At 32.6% G+C, this 20,098-nt stretch overlaps 5 protein-coding genes across 6 annotated transcripts in view; 1 reads left to right on the forward strand and 4 right to left on the reverse strand.

Moving 5' to 3' along the window:
• LOC114325577 (uncharacterized) overlaps positions 1–11,466 on the reverse strand; it is a 101,121-nt gene extending 89,655 nt beyond the window's left edge. The window contains exon 1 of one of the 2 annotated variants that reach the window (XM_028273677.2): positions 11,097–11,466. In XM_028273677.2, the coding sequence (XP_028129478.1) occupies positions 11,097–11,237 (141 nt within the window). In that variant the 5' untranslated portion in view covers positions 11,238–11,466. The remainder of the gene's footprint in view (positions 1–11,096) is intronic. The other variant, XM_028273675.2, reaches the window with a different exon arrangement.
• LOC126882438 (uncharacterized) lies at positions 429–1,440 on the reverse strand. Its single transcript, XM_050647398.1, has one exon. The coding sequence runs from the start codon at positions 1,438–1,440 to the stop codon at positions 838–840; it is 603 nt and encodes a 200-aa protein (XP_050503355.1). The 3' UTR covers positions 429–837.
• On the reverse strand, positions 1,385–2,719 carry LOC126882437 (uncharacterized). The gene is made up of 3 exons (XM_050647397.1): positions 2,333–2,719; positions 1,597–2,100; positions 1,385–1,531 (listed from the first exon to the last, which is right to left on the reverse strand). Exons 1-3 carry the CDS (start codon positions 2,430–2,432, stop codon positions 1,479–1,481), a joined length of 657 nt encoding a protein of 218 aa, XP_050503354.1. The 5' UTR covers positions 2,433–2,719; the 3' UTR covers positions 1,385–1,478.
• Positions 2,757–5,346, reverse strand: LOC126882436 (uncharacterized). Its single transcript, XM_050647395.1, has one exon. It carries the CDS (start codon positions 4,614–4,616, stop codon positions 2,895–2,897), a length of 1,722 nt encoding a protein of 573 aa, XP_050503352.1. The 5' UTR covers positions 4,617–5,346; the 3' UTR covers positions 2,757–2,894.
• A 253-nt stretch (positions 11,467–11,719) lies between the features above and the next one.
• The window catches only part of LOC114325556 (uncharacterized), a 34,098-nt gene continuing 25,719 nt past the window's right edge, over positions 11,720–20,098 (forward strand). Inside the window, exons 1-4 of the mRNA XM_050647394.1 lie at positions 11,720–11,942; positions 11,996–12,134; positions 12,214–12,290; positions 17,093–17,241. Coding sequence (XP_050503351.1) covers positions 11,864–11,942; positions 11,996–12,134; positions 12,214–12,290; positions 17,093–17,241 — 444 coding nt within the window. The 5' untranslated portion in view covers positions 11,720–11,863. The remainder of the gene's footprint in view (positions 11,943–11,995; positions 12,135–12,213; positions 12,291–17,092; positions 17,242–20,098) is intronic.

Here is a 20,098-nt window from a genome sequence, read left to right on the forward strand (position 1 = left end):
GGTCTACCAACAACTATCACTGTTACTATCCAAAAACGACAAAAATATCAGTTGAAAATATTTTGTAAATGAAATCATACTTCCAATCACTGCCGCGGCTGTAACAAGGCAATGTGTGGCAAATATCAAAAACTGCAAACTGTATGGTGTCCCCGAGGGGTAAACCACTAGCCTCAAAATTGTACAATGATTTCCAAATTTGGCAATCATTGCTTAATGATTCCCAACTATTTCTGATGATTCCTAAGGATTTCTAGGTTTTGCAATATGATTCCTAGGTATTTCCATATGATTTCCAAGGATTTCCATATGATTTGCAAGGATTTCCATGTGGTTTCAAAGGATTTCCATATGATTCCCATTTCAGTTTTTATTATTTTATAGGATTTAAATTTAAAACCGATAATAAAAATAATTAAAAACCAATAATTAAGCAAAGTAGCTTTATTAACATAATAAATAACATAAAAAAATATGTTTAATTTTTTAATGATTTGATGGATTTGATTGTTTTGTATTTCTGTTTAATAGCAATCAAATCATTTCTTTTTAAAGAAAATGGTTCAGTTCCGCTTAGACTAACTGGTCCATAAAATATAAACTCTTTGTGAACATCTTGGATATCATCTTTTTTGGGCCACTTAAAAGTATCCAGGTCTTGTTGTAAAAATTTCACTTTAAACTTTTCTGAGCTGTAGCTGTTGATGACACGCCCTAGATACCATTGTGTATCATAAAACACAGCATAATAAGATTCTAGCTGAATTACTGGCATTTTTGTACTTTCGTTATGGCAATCTTCTAAGTCAGAGAAATCTTCACTCAAAGTTTCACTTTCTAAGCTAATCTCATCTGATTCAGATCGAGATTCAGATGTACTATCTTTATGAGCTCGTTCATGAGGTTGACGAAACATTTTTCTTTTTTTGATATTGCCTGCTGGTTGAAGTCCTTGGCCTGGCTTTTTCCTGAACTGTTTTTTTTTGATAACCCCTTATGCGTATTTTTAACTGTCATTCCCTTTACCCGGAGCAGTCTGTCGGTTGATAAACGACCCTGTTTTTCCTGAAAAAACCAAATTAGAGTAGATTTTTTTATAATTCGTGTTTTTTTGTCTTTAAGTGTCACTGACAGACACGATTTTTGTGCTTTCTTTTGACCCGTATAGTCTCTCAAATGTAAAGAGTCATAATTATTAAATGTAGAGGTATATTCAAGAAACTCCCGGTCTTCATTAGAAAAGTCTGGCTCGAGGTCTGGCTCATGTTCCTTTGAAATGGTATCAGTGATAATTATACTTCCCTCCACCTCTTCTTGCTCTTCCGGATTGTCACAAGTCGGTAAATTAATTTCTATACAACAATCCCTGTTCATTTCCATCCCAATTTTTTTAGCGTCAGATAGTGCGTCTTCTTGGGCCTTTTTAATTATGTTAATCATTTCATCAGTTGATGGAAACTCAGTTACTTTAAAGACACTTAATTATTTCCAAGTCGTTTGTTTTCTTGCCTGGGGAATCTAAAATTGGGACCTGGAAAATAAAGGATTGATCAAATCGAGAATTAAAATAACTTTAGCAGCCAATATGTTATTTACCTAAGTCTGTGCTTATCTCATGCATAGCTTGTATACGTTTTAATCTTCTTAAAACATCCAGCAGTGTATAATTTATCATAGTTGAAAATGTGCTACTCATGGACCGAGAGTCTCTAAATACTTTTTCACATGGCTGACTGCTATACAGCCATGGAAGAAAAGCTTCTGAAATTCCATTTTGCCGAAGTTTTTCAATGACTAAAATAATTCCATGAGCGTTTATTTCTATGCATGTATAGGCATTTGTGGTGATAAAATTCTTTTGGATATTTTCACCATTTTTTTTTAGCCAGGCTTTCCAAATACGCATGAAAAAAGTTGAATACCAAATTAGGTATACTCGTCTTTCAACACTAATTTCTTTTAACAAGAATGCATCCAATATGTTGCGAGTCAGTATTAAATATTGCCTTGTAGCTTCGGCGTTGGGAACTTCCTTAAGCATATTTGTGACATGTTCAGAACTTAACTTGTCTATTGCATTGAAGTTCATTTTGTCGGAAGCTAAAAAGAAAAGTGTCAGTGCATAGCTCAAAAATGTTTTGTGGACCGAAAATTATTATCTATGTAATACAGCCAAATGCATAATAGTCCTACCATAGCTACATACATACATACATATATATCTAGTTGGGACTTTAATTTGAATAAAGCTGACAAATTGATATATTTTTACGTTTTTCTGGAAGATTCTTGATTAGAAAAGTAAGTAGCAAATTTATTCTAGTATACTTACATTCAAGGAAGCTCTTGCATAATAAGTGTTTATCTCTAGGATAGTTTTCAATTATGTACCGGATATTGTCAATAGATACTCGTTTTCCTCCCATATTCATAGAAATATTTTCATTTAATAAACGAGTCTTAAGCTTCGTTGATATATGTATAGTGTCTTGAAAAACTGCTGGATTTTCTAAATTGTAATTCGCCTAAAAATAATTACAAATTAAGTATAGAATAGTAGAGCAAAATATGTATTGTTTTCGAGATTGTTTTATAGTGAGAAAAAAAATAAAAATTTTTGAGGTTTTATAAAATTATGAATTTAGAATATCACAGTACTATATAACTAACCTGAAAATAGGGAGAGTAAGGGTTCAATGAAGTAAATGACAATTTCGATATAATTTTCATACTTTTTAAGTACCGAGTGTCACCATCGCTTGAAAAGCCCAAAATTGTAATTCCATGTTTTCCTGCTTCCTTTATGAGATATTGCCATCGTTTATAAACATCTTCTGAGGTAAATCTATTATCACTGCCAAATATTGATATACAAAATGCGGGTGATCCATCTACTAATGGCTGAGCCTTAAAATATATGCATTTATTGCTAATGTTTTATTCTTAAAAGCATTTTCAATGTCGCTAACTGAATCAACTGGGAATTTGTTAATGCGAGGAAATCTCGTCTGTTCCTGTAAAGGTGCTACAAAGCCAACCATTTGATTTGAAGCTGAATCATATTGGACTTTTTTGATGAGTGCAGTTTGATCTTCGGATATAAAAATTATGGGTGGATAATTTCTCTTTTGTAAATAAAGTTTTAAGTCTTCAATTCTCACTTCACCCTCTAATATATTATTCATTTCTTCTAGTTGTCTGTGAATAGTTGTGACAGAAGGCAGTATATTTTTTAAATTTGAGTGCAATATTTCATAACTCATCCTTCCTGCGCTAATGAATATATAAAGCCAGAATCGTTTCATTCCATCATCAAATTTATTTGTGTGTCCTGATTTATTTTTAGAGTTTCTTATTGCTGAGTCTAATAGATATTTTAGTAGGCCTTTGGTGCCATAATTAAATTTATTAATGCCTTGATTTTCGGTAAGGATACTTAGGGTGTTTGTAACTTCTGGGTTAGTGTCTATGGCATGATTTATGGTATTTAGAAAAGTTGTTATTTGTGTTTGATGATATGGTAACTTTTGACTCAATTCAGTAGTCAATTCCAAGTGCAATCCAGATGATGTCGAAGCTCCATAATTTAAATCTGTATTGGAATCGGTTAGGTCAAAGAGATTTCCTCTTGGATCTTCAAAATCTTGGTTTAAGTCACATTTTTTATTAGCATCTTTTTTTATAAAGTTAAGTATAGTGGTCTGAATTTCGGGTTTCTGCGGTTTAATCGGTAATTTTTTAGTTAAGTTGGTTCCATCATCTTTAAAATGTATTTTATAATGTCTCAGGAAGTTTGAAATCACCCATTTTCTTCCGGTTTTGGAGTTCTTCACTGAATAGGCTGAAGAAATAAATGTACATAAAGGGCAAGATATTTTTGCAGTAAATTCACCATCCATTTTGACTTTAAGGTTTTTGGAATTATTTAAAACATCTTGTAATCGTTCTTCACTAATTTTGCCTTTGTCGAATTCATTTCGTGAAAATTTATCGATATAGCTTCGACTAATATTTAAAACATGCTGCATCGCATAATTAACTTGCTCTTCATCTTGAGAAACACAACCATCATTTGGAGTACAAAAACCATCGCCTTCATTACCACTCTCAGATCGAGATGTACTTTTATTTGTCACTGTTCTTCTCTTTTTGGGGAAAGTTTTTTCAGCTGGACAGCCTTCAGACCTTTCACAAAGAAGTGGACGTTTTAGCAGTTTAATTTTTTTTTCTGATTCTTCCTTTACAAAGCGCAAAAGCTTTTTATGGCCTTCCGGAATTTTAAATAGAGAGCATTCTTCGCTGACAATTCCAAACATTGCTTTTTTTTCTTCTCCTTTCAATACCTTTGAAAGGACGTCCCTTGCATAACACTCCATTCTCTCAATGTCTTCATCAATATTAAACTGTGAAAGGGAATATAAATTATCAAATCCGTTGTATATAAGAAGTGATTTGAGATAAGCGGGAACTTCAGCTTCAAAACTTTTTAACAAACCATTAATATATTCCATCGTAAGTAACCTGAAAATAATAACAAATCTAACTCTTAAATAAAGCAATGCCTTTTTACGAGTATATCTCGGAGTATATATAGTACCTATTCTTATTAGATACATTATAACAGTGCTGTCAGATTCGAGCACAGTTTGATTGCAACGACGTACTTAAGCCATACTCTCTAACTTTTACACTGTTCATAATAATTTTATTTTATTTTAATTATTATGTAATGTTAGTTCAGCTAGTCCTAACAAGAAAGGTATAAATTAGTTATCATTAAAAATGTAAAATTTATAGGGCCTGGTTGGAAATCAAAGAAGCCAGAATGTTTGCTGGGTTTGTTAATAATAAATACAAATTAATAAATTTAAATACAGTGAATGCAATATTGACCCTTTAAATTTACATAGATGCAAATCAAACAAATCTAAACAATTCAACTAGATTATTAGCTAAAGATGCTGATAATGTCGGTACAATCACATATTTTTTAAATTCCATACTCAAGAATTAGTATTACTTACCAGTTTTGTAATTTTTTAGCACTAAAAACACTCAAAAACCCACAAAATCTAAACAAAAACAAGGCAGCTAAAACATGTGTGAACACAAGTGATATTAAAAAGTGAGGTTATTTCTATGGATTTCCACATTGATTTCCATGGATTTCCAAGTGATTCCCATGGATTTCTATGTGATTCCCATGGATTTCTATGTGATTCCCATGGATTTCTATGTGATTCCCATGATTTCCATGTGATTCCTATGGATTCCCAAGTTGATTCCCATGTATTGCCAGGTGATTACCCAAAAAATGTACAATGATTTCTAATAGTGGTTTACCCCTCGGGTGTCCCGCATGTTTTTGATAGGCAGCGAATATGTTAAACAATGAAAGTAAAAAATAAAATCAGATTCTATCGTCTAGAGTAGATTTAATTTCTTTAAACTGAGATTTAATTGAACAAAGAATGTGGGGCCAAAATGATCCCTTCTGGCTTTCTAGGTAGGTAAGCTGAGCCCGACTTTCTAGTGTTAAAGACTGAAATGTTTTAAATCACTATAATCACAATGCACTGTAAACGGAACGACGGTATGGGCCAATAAAACTGATTTTCTGATTATATCGGGTTTTTGCATCCCCTATGAGGGTGTCCTATATCTAATATTAGAAATTTTTCTAGTTAAAACCACAGATTTCTTATAATAAAACGAGAAAATAGCAAAAAGAACACCAAAAACACAATTTTTGCCCCTCAACGACGCTGTCAAAGTCACGTGACCTGGAATGGTCTATTGGCATTTAAATTTTCATAGGTTAAGTTATATCTGTGATTTTTTTGAGTTTTCTGTGTTATTCCTTTAATTTTTATATTATTAATCTGCACTTATAAAAAAAAAACAGTTGTTTTTAGACTATTTAAGTAGTGACATATTATGGATTACTGTTGAAGGCCGACATGAAAAAAAAAGATGAATCTGCTGATTTTTCTAGTGACATTATTGGGTGTGAATATATCTTTTAAGTTTACTCCTCCCTCTAAAATGGTCATTACACAGTTAAATAAAGTATTGCAAAATAGCTTATATAATGTTAAGAGCTCTATGAAATGATGTGATGATAACACCTAGCATATAATTCGACAAAATACAAAGTATGCAGCAAAAATGACTTTAAAAAACTACTTAAAGTGAAAGAAATCTATCTAATGAGATATCTGATTATCATGCATAAGAAGTTGGATCATACCTATATTCGAATCATAATTAGTTATGTGATGATTAACATGAAAACATGCATTTTGACTCAGAATGGGAAGGAGATTAAAAAAAAACATTAACTGATACAATTCAGGAGATTGGATTATTTTATCAACAAGCTTAACACATTGACGGACAGTACATCAAATGTATAAGCAAGTGTTGTGACACTATATGTATTTTGTAAAGTAGAATAGGGAAAAATGCAACATCTATAGATGTTGTGTCACATTACATCAATGGAAATTAGACGTCAATAGACTTCTATCCGTCAACGTGTTAAAAAATAATAATAAAGATCAAGTCAAAGTTAATGGTAAGAAGAGAATCCAGATTCAAGAAATTGATCATACCAGAATAGGAATATAGTCTATGCAATTTAAAAGAACAGTACAACAGAAATCTTTCTCTACTTTCTCTCACTGTTGAATTTTCAAGTTGGGAGCAGACAAGACAAATGTAAAGAGTTTTTGAAGATACTATCCTGGTATGCCTCTTAATGAAACCAAGGTGTTTTACCTTGTTGCATATGAGATCTATATGTAGACTTAAGGACAAATTTTTCTGAAAAATCACACCTAGATCTGTGACATTATTGACCCTCTCAATTAAAATATTCTCAAAATTATAATTAAATACCGTGGAAGTAAGAGATGGATAAAACTGGATCACGATCACCTAACATTTTTTATGATTAACAATTAATTTGTTATTAACACACCAGTTCGCAAAGATGTCTAATGACTTCTGTAACCCAATACAATCAGAATAGTCTCTAATAATACAAAATAATTTTGTCATCTACCTAATATGCTAAGAGCTCACAGTAGTTAAAAGATGTTATAGCATCATCAACAAAAACTGTAAAGAGAAGAGGTCCGAAATGGGTACCTTGGGCGCTCCAGAGCTTGGAAGGTATTGAGTTGAAGTAAACGTCTTTAGTTTGATACAGAAACATCTACAGTAAAACCTCCGTTAACCGAAATAATTAGGGTGGAGACTGTTTTGGAGAACAAGAATTTCGGTTAAAAATACCAGTGTTTTTGTATTTTTTTTTGTATCAAATTACATAGTATTCTTGTTATAGCACATAGGTGCTATGTGTGCTAAAATACTATGAGGTGATTTCGTAATGTTTTCTTTAATATCTTCTTCTTCTTTATGTGCCATCTCCGTGACAAAGGTTGGCAATCATCATTGCTATTCCAACTTTTGATACTACTTACAGCCCGAAAGAGTTCAGTTGAGCTGCATCCAAACTATTCTCTGAGATTTCTCAGCCAGGACATTTTTGTCCTACCTATGCTGCACCTTCCTTGAATCTTTCCCTGCATAATTAATTTTCGGAGTTAATATCTGTCACCACGTGTTATATGACCCAAGTATTGAAGTTTTCTTATTTGTATGGAATCCAGTCCTTTCTGTTCTGTATTCTCCTTAGTACTTCCTCATTGGTTATTCTGTCTGTACAGGAGATTCTCAGCATTCTTCGATATGTCCACATTTCAAATGCTTCCAATCTATCGAGACATTGTTTATTAAGAGTCCATGTCTCCACACCATACAAAAGAACAGAAAATACATAACATTTTAGTACTTGCTTTCTAAGATTTAGGCTGAGATCTCTACTACATATTTGTTTCATATTAGTGAATGCACTTCTAGCCTTTTCTATTCTAATTTTGATTTCTTTGGTATAATCGTTTGTTTCACTAATGTTTGTCCCTAAATAGTTATAAATCTGAATTCGTTCTATCGTCTTATTATTTACGTGTAGATTGATGTTTCTAATATTTTTCTTTGATATAACCGTGAATTTTGTTTTCTTTATGTTTAGTGACAGACCAAATTCTTCACTTGTTGCAACAACCGTATCTAAAATTTTGTGTAGATCTGTAAAAGTTTCTGCTATTAGTATTGTGTCATCAGCGTATCTAATTTCACACATGGGTAGGTCATTTATTTTTATGCCTGCTACTTCATCTTCTAATGCCTTTTTGAATATTTCTTCCGAGTATGCATTAAACAACGATGGCGACAAGACACAGCCCTATCTAACGCCTCTTTTGGTTTTTATTTTATTGATGTTTAAATTATTTATTCTTATGACAGCTTCTTGTTCATAATGCAGAATATCTATTATTCTTATATCCCGTGTGTCGATGTTCTTTGTTCTCAGTAGTTTTATTAACGGATTATGTTTCACTGTATCTACTGCCTTGTTATAATCTAGGAAGCAGACATAGATGTCCTGGTTTACATCTAAACATCTCTGTACATTCTTCAATATATAAATACAGAACAAAGCAATAAAATTAAAGAAAATGGACATGTTTAGAGTGTTTTCTTTTAATCTTCTATTTTCTTTTGTGTTTTTCTTTGACAACGATGTTTTACAGCTATATTTATTACTTATATAAACATTTCGGTTAAAAAGGTTTCTGTTAATGGAGGTTTTATTATATCTTGCATATAACTTTTTAAACAGCATTTAACACCAGACACACCAAAAAAATTCCAGTTTATTCAATAAAAGTCAACAAAAGACAAGTCAGTATTAATTGAACCCACCTGAAAACTATTTTCCAATGCATTTATAATGTAATCAGTGTGAACTAATAGATTAATAGAAGTTGAACAACCAGGCAGGACACCATACTGAGCAGTATGAGTTAATCTAATTCTCCAGCTTAACTGCCAAAAAATCAGCCACTAAAGCTTCAAAAATTTTAGAAATAGCAGAAAGAATTGAAAGAATAATTAGAAATAAATGATTTATCACCAGATTTGTAAATGGGCTTAATGCAGGATCTCTTAAATTGAGATGGAAAGGGACCCTCTGTCAGATATTTTTTAAAAATAAGCCATAGAGGTCTACATAAAGGGAATGCACAATTCCTTAAAAATAAGTTAGATATTCTATCTGGAATAGGACCTTTATTGGTATTAAGACACTGTAAGGATGTTAGAATGTAACAAATTTTAATAGCTAACACGTTGATGGACAGAACATCTATATACGTCTAATATCCATTGATGTAATGTGACACAACATCTATAGATGACATTTTTAAAATAACGAGTTGTGACAAAAAATCGGTAGACTAAAATCGGTAAAAAGAATGATTATGGATACAACATTTTACATGGTAAATGGTAACTGACATTTTCCATAAATATAAGAGAACTGATTGGTATAGTTCTGCAATCAAACTAAGAGAGTCATTAATATTCAGCTCAACGGGTACTATTGATGGAAATATGTACTTACATAAACAAAGGATCATTTCATAAATCAGGTACCTACATCCCTTGTTGATAGAATTTCATACCTCCAATAGCACCCTGCTGAACTGAATATTAATACCTAACTCTCTTGGATATATTGTTAGACTCTAGAATGAACATGTATCATGTAGCCTTTCTAGTTTGGAACAAATTCCAACAAAGCTTGATCAATAAATTCCTTATGTACTGCAATAAGTAGAACACTCAAATAATGAAGACCTTTCAATTCTTGAAGTTTTCAGTTCTACTGTATAAGAACATTTTACAGTGTGAGGAAGCCAAATAAAGAAGACTTGGGTCAATAAGTACTTATAGAAATTTGTTCAACAATAGTTTGTAAGCATTTTCCATCCATATAATTACTTCTACCAGTTATCTAAGACAACAGTGTAACCAGGATGATCCTAAAGGGGGGTTACAGTTACAACTACTGGATGGTCTCTGGGGGTATGGAATAGTAATGGTGTTAAGCATATAGAACTCAAAGTACAACCAAATATGGGGGTTACGACCCCCTAAACCCCCCTTGGTTACGCCTATGACTCATTAATAATCAGCTCAGTAGGTGATACTGTGGTGAAATTACATAAACATAACAAGGTACCATAAAACATGTAGATTCCTTGTTTATGGAATTTCACATCTCCAACAATAGCACCCCCTGAGCTGAATCTCAATGAGTCTCTTAGATAGCTGTTACTACTTTAACTGGGGGGGTTTGTACCCACCTCTCCATCAACATCAAATAAAGTGTAAGTAGTCATAATTTTGACAATAAATGAAGGTGACTGTTTCAAATTAATTTTTATAACAGCATATTGTGTAATAACAAACCAAAAAAACATCACTGTAACTAATAAGTACAATTTATTTTTCAATAACAATAGTTTTTAAATAAACATTATCACTAAAATTTCGGGAGAAAAATACTGCCTGATCCACAGATCCAGTGTAAAATTTTAATACATAATGATCAACTTCTCAGCTTAAAGTCATTAAAATCTGCCTCTTACTAATGTTAATTATTGATTCTATATAAAGAAGTAAACATAATTTAATTTTAATCCAGTTTTTATACCAGCAGCAGTTAAAATATAATTTAACTTGATTTAAAGACAAAGAAACGCAAAACCTCCGTTATCACATCTTTATCTCATTTGAAATCTCCCCTTCTTCGCCAAACTTTCTATTTACAATCACTCAGTTCAGGTGATATAACATAATAGATAATAGCGAGTAGAATTTCAAAGCCGCCGATGTTGATTAGTAGCATGGTCTGCTGTAATCAAATATACAATGCATCATCTCGTCCCACGCGTACGTAAAGCAGATGTTTTCCAAACAAAAAGAAATGAATATTTATATCACCGCATATCATTAACTACAGTTAAATATCCCAAAATAACCCCCGTCCTATCTATGCAAGATGTTTTGCTATCATATTTAAAATTAGCATTAAAATCATAACAAAAGAATCGTCCACATCTAGGTTACTAATTAGATCTCTTATCAGATAACAACACACGGCCATAGATGAATCATCTTACCAGAATTGACAGACACGTCATGATTTTCTTAAGGATATTCCTTTCCATAGCCGCCTTATCGAAGATAAATAAAGCATTATCCTTATCATGAGATAAACATAAACGACACAATTGATAAAACTTTGGCGGTACATTACACATATTTAAATAATTTTGACAAAACACAAAAGCTTACACCACACATTTAACAAAAAATAGTTCATTCACAGCCCATTTTTATTGTTTTTCAGTAATTTTTTTACATTGATGTATAACACACCGTATAGCCGTCATACTCATACTGTTTGTCAAAACTTTTAACACAACAAGCAGAAAGCAGCTCTAAAGCACCACCACAGCACATAAAAAATTAAGGCACTGCCATGGCCAAATGTCAAATGAAAGAAGGAAACCAAATCGTGAAGTTAGCTGCAACGTATCGCTGTTGCCAGCTCCATTAAAACATAATACATAATAATATAATAAATTTATGAATAAATTTCACGACGTTAATATAAAAAATAATATAAACAAATATTTGCTAAACATTTATAAAATATATAAATTAATAATAGATATAAGATCGGAACATTTTATTAATATCAACTGTGACGTCATAACCACAAAACAGTATTTATAATGACAGTTCGTTAAAAATGGCATTGCAAATCCAGAAGAAGATGAGATAAAAATATTCCTAGATTTTGAATTATTAGACGCACTACGTACATTATAATTTAAATAAAATTTTAGTTTATTTGTTAAGAGACAACATAATTTTGCTAAATATGAACTTAAATGATTGTATTATAAATCAAAGGAACAAATCCAAAAGCAAATCCAAGTTTATTATCACTAATAAAACAGGTAAACACTTTTCTGTTTTGAATATTCAAATTCTTAAAAGTGTTATTTTTTAGATCAACAACCACGACAATCAGGCGATTCAACAATTTCTGTGGATACTATATCTTCATTTTCGTTACTAAATAAAAGATCAGCTAAGAAATCTTCAACTTTACATTCGTCAAAAACAAAGTGGGGAAGTACTTGTGTAAGGTAAACAATTGGATATAAAAGTACCTTCATATAATCTTTCTAATTTCTAGACTGTCTTGATTGATAAAAATATTTTTAGTGTCCTAAACTCCAGTTCCAGTCGAAAATCAACAAGTACTAAAACAACGGATGGAAATCCATCAAAAACTATTGTTGGTATGTAGGTTACTATATACTAATTTTATTGTTAGATTAATATTCTGTTAAGAAGTGCTTAAGGTACTAGTACACTTTAGAAGACCAAAAATAAGCGTTTTTTAAAGATTTTTTTCCTCAGAAACTTTATTAAAAATGAACATAAAACTTTTTACATATTAATATCTAACTCTTAGAGAATACAAGAATTATATCTTTTTTAATTTATGCACGTACAATAATATTGTAGAGGGCGCCAAAGTCGAGGCCTTGAAAAAAAGTAGTTCCGATGGCGGACAGTTAATCTCAGGATTGGGATTTCTGAAACCAAAAAATCGTACTTCATTTGAAAAAGGAAGGTTTCTTACGTGACAATTTACCACCGTTAGTGAAAAATTCCGCAAAGCAAAGATTATACGGAAGTTTAAAAAAATTTTGTGAAAAAATCGCCAGAGTTCTTTCAGTTTTTCATGGTTAAAAAATATGTATTTTTTATTTTTTGGTCAAATTGTGGTAAATTGTCACGTAAGAAATCTTCCTTTTTCAAATGCAGTACGATTTTTTTGTTTCAGATATCCCAATCCTGAGATTAACTGTCCGCCATCACTTTTCGAAGCCTCGACTTTTGCGCCCTGTATAATATTAGTGTACGTGCATAAATGAAAAAGGGTATATTTTTTGTACTCTCTAATAGTTAGAAATTAATATGTAAAAAGTTTTATGTTCATTTTTAATAAAGCTTCTGAGCAAAAAATTCTTGAAAAAAAATGATTATTTTTGGTCTTCTAAAGTGTACTAGTACCTTAAGTACTATACCAGGTGTTTGGTAATGAATTAATAGCTTAACGGCTTAACCTTAGATTTCTGAGCTTAAAATAGGTAGATTTAAGCTAATTACCTTAGTACGAAAGTTGATAATAACCGAAATACAGGGTGTCAAAGTTAAACTTTTATTTTATTTATGTTTGAATGTTTCCTGACAGGCATGGGATTACAACACGGAATTTGGTTAGTGGGGTTTTTGGGAACGATAAACCTAAATTTTCTATCAAAAATTATAAACTTACGTGCATAGAAATCGGTCCACTTAAAAATTTGGTCACTTTTTGATGTCTCATATTTACTAAACCTGTTGGCCGATTTAAGCGATTTTTTGAACATGTTATAGCACGATTCTTTATAATAATACCAGTGTAATAATATTGTTGCTATACAGGTAAATTTTCATTGTATACCGGGTGTACCAATCAAACTGTGTTTTTTTCTCAAAGTTCGGATCACCCTGTGGAATATTCTAGCATTTATAAAATACTGAAATTAAAACCTAACTATAGCCTCAGGTTTTCTTAACATTCTGTTGTTTGATTCATTCGTTTATGTTCGATAATAAAAAACTTGGGTACTTATTTAACTACTAGACATGTTCTTCATCAATATCAACGGTGTTTCTATAAATAAGTGCGACAAACTTTAAGGGGTAATTCTGGATGAAAAAATAATAACAGTTGGCTTTATAAATATGTCATTGCGGACATAAATATGTCCGCAAATGTTTCGTTTTCGAGATACGGGATGTTGAATTTTTTCTTACAAACTGACGATTTATTTATTACTTTAAAACCGGTTGAGATATGCCAATGAAATTTGGTGGGTTTTAAGGCGTAGTTATTGCACATTTTTTGACATACAATTAAGAATTTAATATTCACCATTGGCGTGCATACGGGTCATAATACACGCCAATGATGAATATAAAATTCTTAGTTGCATGTCAAAACCTGCGCAATAACCATCTCTTAAAACCTACGAAACCTACCAAATTTTATGTGCATATCTCAACTGGTTTTAAAGCAATAAATAAATCGTCAGTTTGTATAAGAAAACATTCAACATCCCGTATCTCGGAAACGAAACAGTTGTGGACATTCGTTTATAAAGCCAACTGTCAACTGTCATTATTTTTTCATGCAGAATTACTCCTTAAAGTTTGTCCCACTTTTTAGAAACATCGTTGATATTGATGATATTGATGAAGAACATGTTTAGTTGTTAAAAGTTTTTATTATCCAACATAAACGAATGAATCAAAAAACAGAATGTTAGAAAACCTGAGGCTATAGTTGGGTTTTAATTTCAGTATATTATAAATGCTAGAATATTCCACAGGGTGATGCGAACTTTGAGAAAAAAACACAGTTTGATGGGTACACTACCCGGTATACAATGAAAATTTACCTGTTTAGCAACAATATTATTACACTGGTAATTTGCTCAAGAATCAGGCTATAAGTTGTTCAAAAAATCACTTAAATCGGCCAAAAGGTTTAGGAAATATGAGACATCAAAAATGACCAAATTTTTAAGTGGGCCGATTTCTATGCACGTAAGTTTATATTAAAGTCTTTTTCCTGCCAGAGGCAGTGGCGAATCTATAAATTTGCCCTGGGAGAGGAAATTTGCCTTAGCAAACTTAGAAACTTCCAATGAAAAACCAACCAAAAGACATAAATGATTTAAACTTAGGCATTAATTAAGTTCCCTTCATTTTCCTAACTATAGTGTGTTCATTAGGTTGAACTTGTCTTTCTGTGGTTTCGGTTTCATGTCAGCTAATATATTTTTATGTTTGAACAATTTTTTTTCATTAGTTTTGGACTTTGTTGGACTAAAACATCTGTTTTATCGGGAACGTGCGTCGTCGTGCATAATGATTGCAAGGCTATATCATGTATACTAGATATATATACAGTATGGTGCAAATGAAAGGAATCAATTTGTAATTTCGTAAACCGGCGACTTTAAGGAAAAATCCCGGCGCAGGTCAATTTTTATTTTTAAACTATGATATTTTGGCATTCGACGGCCTAATTAACAAACCATGTAACTCACATTATCCTGTTTTTACAGGAGCAGCAAAAAACTAAATAAACTTGAAAAAATAGGACTTATTCTGACTTTATATTTTTAAAAACACCAATATAAATATAATTCTAATATCAGTAAGATCTTTTCTTTGTATAAATATACCTAATACAATTCTTTATTGGAGTTAGGAGTTTTTCCAGATTTAGTTACGGAGTTACGTTGTATTACTGTCACAGATACGTGGTACTTTAACAATACGTTGGTAAGTAACAAAACCCGTACCTCCGCTGAATAGGAAACTAACCAAACATTTTGATTTGTAAGCAAACCAAGTATGTACCTATAATTCCCTTGGAATTTATCGATTTTCTAATATATTTGAGCTTAAACAGGCCAGAAAAAGCTGAGGTTAGAACATTAAAGTAACTTACCATCAAATTTGAGAGTCACTGGATGAACTGGAAACATACATTTACACAGGCAGAATAAATCAGCCAAGCACCACACAACGCACATGCACTATGGAAACAGGCTGCCACAGCCAGGAGTTACCAGGTTTGCATTAACAAATTTCCCACCAAAAAAGATACGGTGTGTTTTGTTTTTATGATTTCTAGAATTGGTTAAATTTTTTTGGAGTTTATTGTTCAGGCAGCAATGTAGAGCTACCATAGATCATTGTAATAACATTAAAATCCAAAATTCGATTTTTTTGGAGTTACGTGGTTTGTTAATTAGGCCGTCGAATATATTTCATACTAGTGACGTCATCCATATGGGCGTAATGACGTAATCGATGATTTTTTTAAATAGGAATATTGGTCGTGTGCCAGCTCATTTAAAAGGTTATTTAATTCTCTATTCAGTAATATAAACATTTACATAAGTATTTATACAGGGTGTCCAAAATATTTTTTTAAATTAAATTATTTGACAAAAAAAGAAGAATGTATGTAATTTATTTAATTCAAAATACATTTTACATTTTACCCGAAAACAGAAAAAAATATACATTGTTTTTTGATTAAATTCAATGTTCAAGCCAGCCACCTGCCTTTTGGAAGCTTGAACATTTAATTTAAGCGAAAAGCAATGTTCATTTGTGCAATAAACATTTTTTTCTTCTGAATTATGACAGCAGTAAAATGTATTTTGAATTAAATAAATTACATGCATTGTTCTTTTTTTTGTCAAATAATTTCATTTAAAAAATTTTTTGGACACCCTGTATAAATAATTATAAAAATGTTTATATTACTGAAAAGAGAATTGAATAATCTTTCAAATGAGCTAGCACACGATCCCTATTCCTATATAAAAAATCATCGATTACGTCATCACGCCCAGATGGATGACGTCAGTAGTACGCCATATATACCAAAATATCATAATTTAAAAATAAAAAAACCACCTGTTTCGGGATTTTTCCTTAAAGTCGTCGATTTACGAAATAACGAATTTATTCCTTTCATTTGCACCATATACTGTAAGTAAATAATCATAAACATTTCAATATTCATTTCAGTACTGTTTATTTTGCCGCATACAGTATTATAAAAAACACATCCATTAATTAGACTCTCATAAACTCCGTCAAAAAATTTTCAATTCTGAGATCTATGATCTATTTGTATATATGCGTTTCTGTTTTATCCTTCTTTCTTCTAGTTCAGTGGTTCTCAACCTTTTTGAGTCATGTACCAAACGCTACAAATTACTTTTTATTTTTTTTTGGTAGCACCTAACAGGTATCTAGCTAGATAATCTAATTAACTATTATAATAGTGGTGTTGATTTTGGCTGTTTTTGCGTTTTGTGTACCACCTCAAATAATATGTACCACCGGTGGTACATGTAGGTACCACAGGTTGAGAACCGCTGATCTAGTTTATTTATAGTACTCTGATCCTTTGGAGTGCTTCTATAAGAAACATTTTTCCGCAATATTTTTTTTTCAGCTTTGACGGAAGGCAGAGGAACAGCCCAATGTGAAGTCGGAATAGCAGTGATAACTATTTCCAATCCACAGCTGGTGATTTGTCAAATATCTGATACGCAGAATTATATAAATACCTTGACGAAAATAAATATTTTTAATCCCAGCGAGGTAATGAACTCTCACTATTCACTATCTATATAAGACAGGGGCGCCGACTTCATGGGAGCTCCAGCACCCAGCTCGACAATATCGAAGCATGGGCTGCCATTTGAGGAGGGGGGTGGAGTATAACGTATTTTTTGTATGACCGTTTAATAACATGCTCATTATTCACTACTTTTGAATAGACAATAACACCCATTACTTTACCCGTGAGTAATAGTTCATTACTCACGGGTCATTGCTCACGGTATGGAGATAGATTCAAGTGGCGAATGTCACTTTTAAAATTAGTCTTATATAAACTGCAAATAATAGTATATTATTCAACGAGCATGTAATGATGGCTATTACTCACGATGGTGGAGTTTGCGACACGAGCCGTTGGCGAGTGTCGTAATTCATCAGAGTGAGTAATAGCCATTACATGCAAGTAGAATACTATACTTTTTCTACGACCTTTTTTATTTGTATTAGTAGAAAAATATAACTATCAACTACTAACATTATTTAAAACGAAATATTTTATTTTTCATAAGAAAATATATTTTATATAACTATGGCAACACTGTTAGAATTACACTCGTTGGGCTCATAAAACAATCAAACAGTTGTCATTATGTCATGGAATGGCGGTGTCTTTTAAAAATAAGACATATTTTAAGGCAATTACATGAAAAAGAACGTGTGCTCTCAATTAAAATCTATTGTACAATGAACAGTAAGTAAAACAGAATTCATTGATATGAATTTCATATCCGTAAGATCTTTTACGAAATTAATACCGATTGTTTATTGTTTACCTTTTAATAACGTCAATCTTAAAATGTCAAATGTTGAAATTTAAACGTAAAAAATATACTAACCCATTGTTAAAGTTACTTACTTACTTTCCGTGTCCGGAACACCAAAAACTTTAAATTCTGTATTTCCAATGGTTGGCCACATAGATGGCCCTGTCATTTGCTATAATTAAGTCTTGTTCTGTGCAGGTCTCTCTCATCTCTGTGCATGATAGTAGATGCCGGCTGGTCTGAACCGCGCCACAGTCGCAGGTATCGTCCTCCTGGTATCCCCATTTTTTCAGGTTACTAGCACAACGTGAAACGCCGGTTCTTAGTCTGTTTAGCGCTTTCCAAGTCGGATACGGTAAATTGTGTCCAGCAGCCATTTCCTCCGAGGGAGGAAAATGTGTCGCGGTAGCTGACGCTTGCCATAGGTGTATTCGGCGCGTCTCTGGCGCTTCGGGGATGGATATTGATGTTTTCAGGAAGCTTTTCCGAGATCTCAGTCTGCTTGGCTGAGTTTGGTGGTCATATAAGGGGTGTCTTCGGTCCGTCTCCTGCTTTTTCCGTTCTACCTCTGACGTGACCTTCCTCCTGATAGGTGGTGGAGCAATTCCAGCAATGGGGTATACCTCTTCGATAGGTGTCGGTTTCAGGCAACCCGATATTATACGGACCGTTTCATTTAGAGCCACGTCGACGTTCTTTGCGTGGGCAGAGTTTGCTCATACTGGTGCTCCAAACTCCGCGGCCGAAAAACATAATGCCAAGGCAGAAGTGCGGAGAGTGTGTGGTTGTGCTCCCCATTTTGTATTAGTTAGCTTGCGGATGATATTATTTCTGGCACTTACTTTCTTCTTGACATCTCAGCATCTGACCACGCCATTCCACCTCCAGCGACCTTCGGGCATGCTTGTTTCTCAGGTGCCTGGGTTTTTGTGGGATTGGGTTTCAGATGGTTTTTATCATAGTATAGAGCTAAGTCTCCCGGGCATCTGTCAGTTTCACTTCGACTTCATTGAAGGTTCTTCCCTGAGCTGCCACCGCTGTATCATCAGCGTAAATAAATTGCCTTGTTTGTTGGTGTATGGGTTGGTCGTTGGTGTATATGTTGTATAGAATCGGCGCGAGGACACTTCCCTGTGGTAGCCCATTTTTTTTGGTCCCTCCACCGACTGTTCTTGGACTGGAGCGTTACGTAGAAGCGTCTATTCTGGAGGAGACATTTCACTAACCTTGTTAGTGTGAAATCCTTTGTAGTTAAAAATCCTTTAAACATTTTTAAAATTTAATTGTTCACATAAATTACAATGATTATTTTATTAAATAAACAAGTTTAAGTAATTTTATTTGCTAGTAGGTATATTAAAAGTGCCATGCACCACTTGAATCTAACTTCAACCCGTGAGTAATGACCCGCGAGTAACTTCAGCCCGTGAGTAATAAATTATTACTCACGGGTAAAGTAATAGGTGTTATTATCTATTCAAAAATAGCGAATAATGAGTATATTATTAAACGGTCGTAGAAAAAATTACTTAAACTTGTTTATTTAACACAATAATTATTGTAATTTATATCAATAATTAACTTCGAAAAATTTTTAAAGGATTTAACTGACAATGGGTCAGTATATTTTTATTTTTATACCTTGTTTACTATTATGAATTTTGACGTTTATCATTTTCAATGACAGTGACATTAGCGTATTTGCTGTGTTAATTGCAATTTCTTTCTTTCTTTCTCCCGTTCCTTGTACCCTATCAGGGTGTCGGATTTGGGATCGCTATTTTAATTTACATTCACCCATCTTTTCTGTTTTAGGTCATTATTTTTAATTCCTCGAGTGATTTTCCTTTAACTTTTCCCGCCTCTACTATTTGCTGTATCCATTTTTTTCTTGGTCTGCCTCTTTTTCTTTTTGCAATGTTTCTTGCCTCGTGGATTCTTCTCGTAATTCTGTTGGGTTGCATCCTCATCAAATGCCCATACCAATTCATTTGTCTCTTTTTTAGTTTATTCATTATTGGTTCTTGGTTTGCCATTCCCCTAATAGCCTCGTTGCTTAATCTATCCCATTT

Source organism: Diabrotica virgifera, chromosome 3 (assembly GCF_917563875.1).
Source record: "Diabrotica virgifera virgifera chromosome 3, PGI_DIABVI_V3a".
Lineage (NCBI taxonomy): Eukaryota > Metazoa > Arthropoda > Insecta > Coleoptera > Chrysomelidae > Diabrotica > Diabrotica virgifera.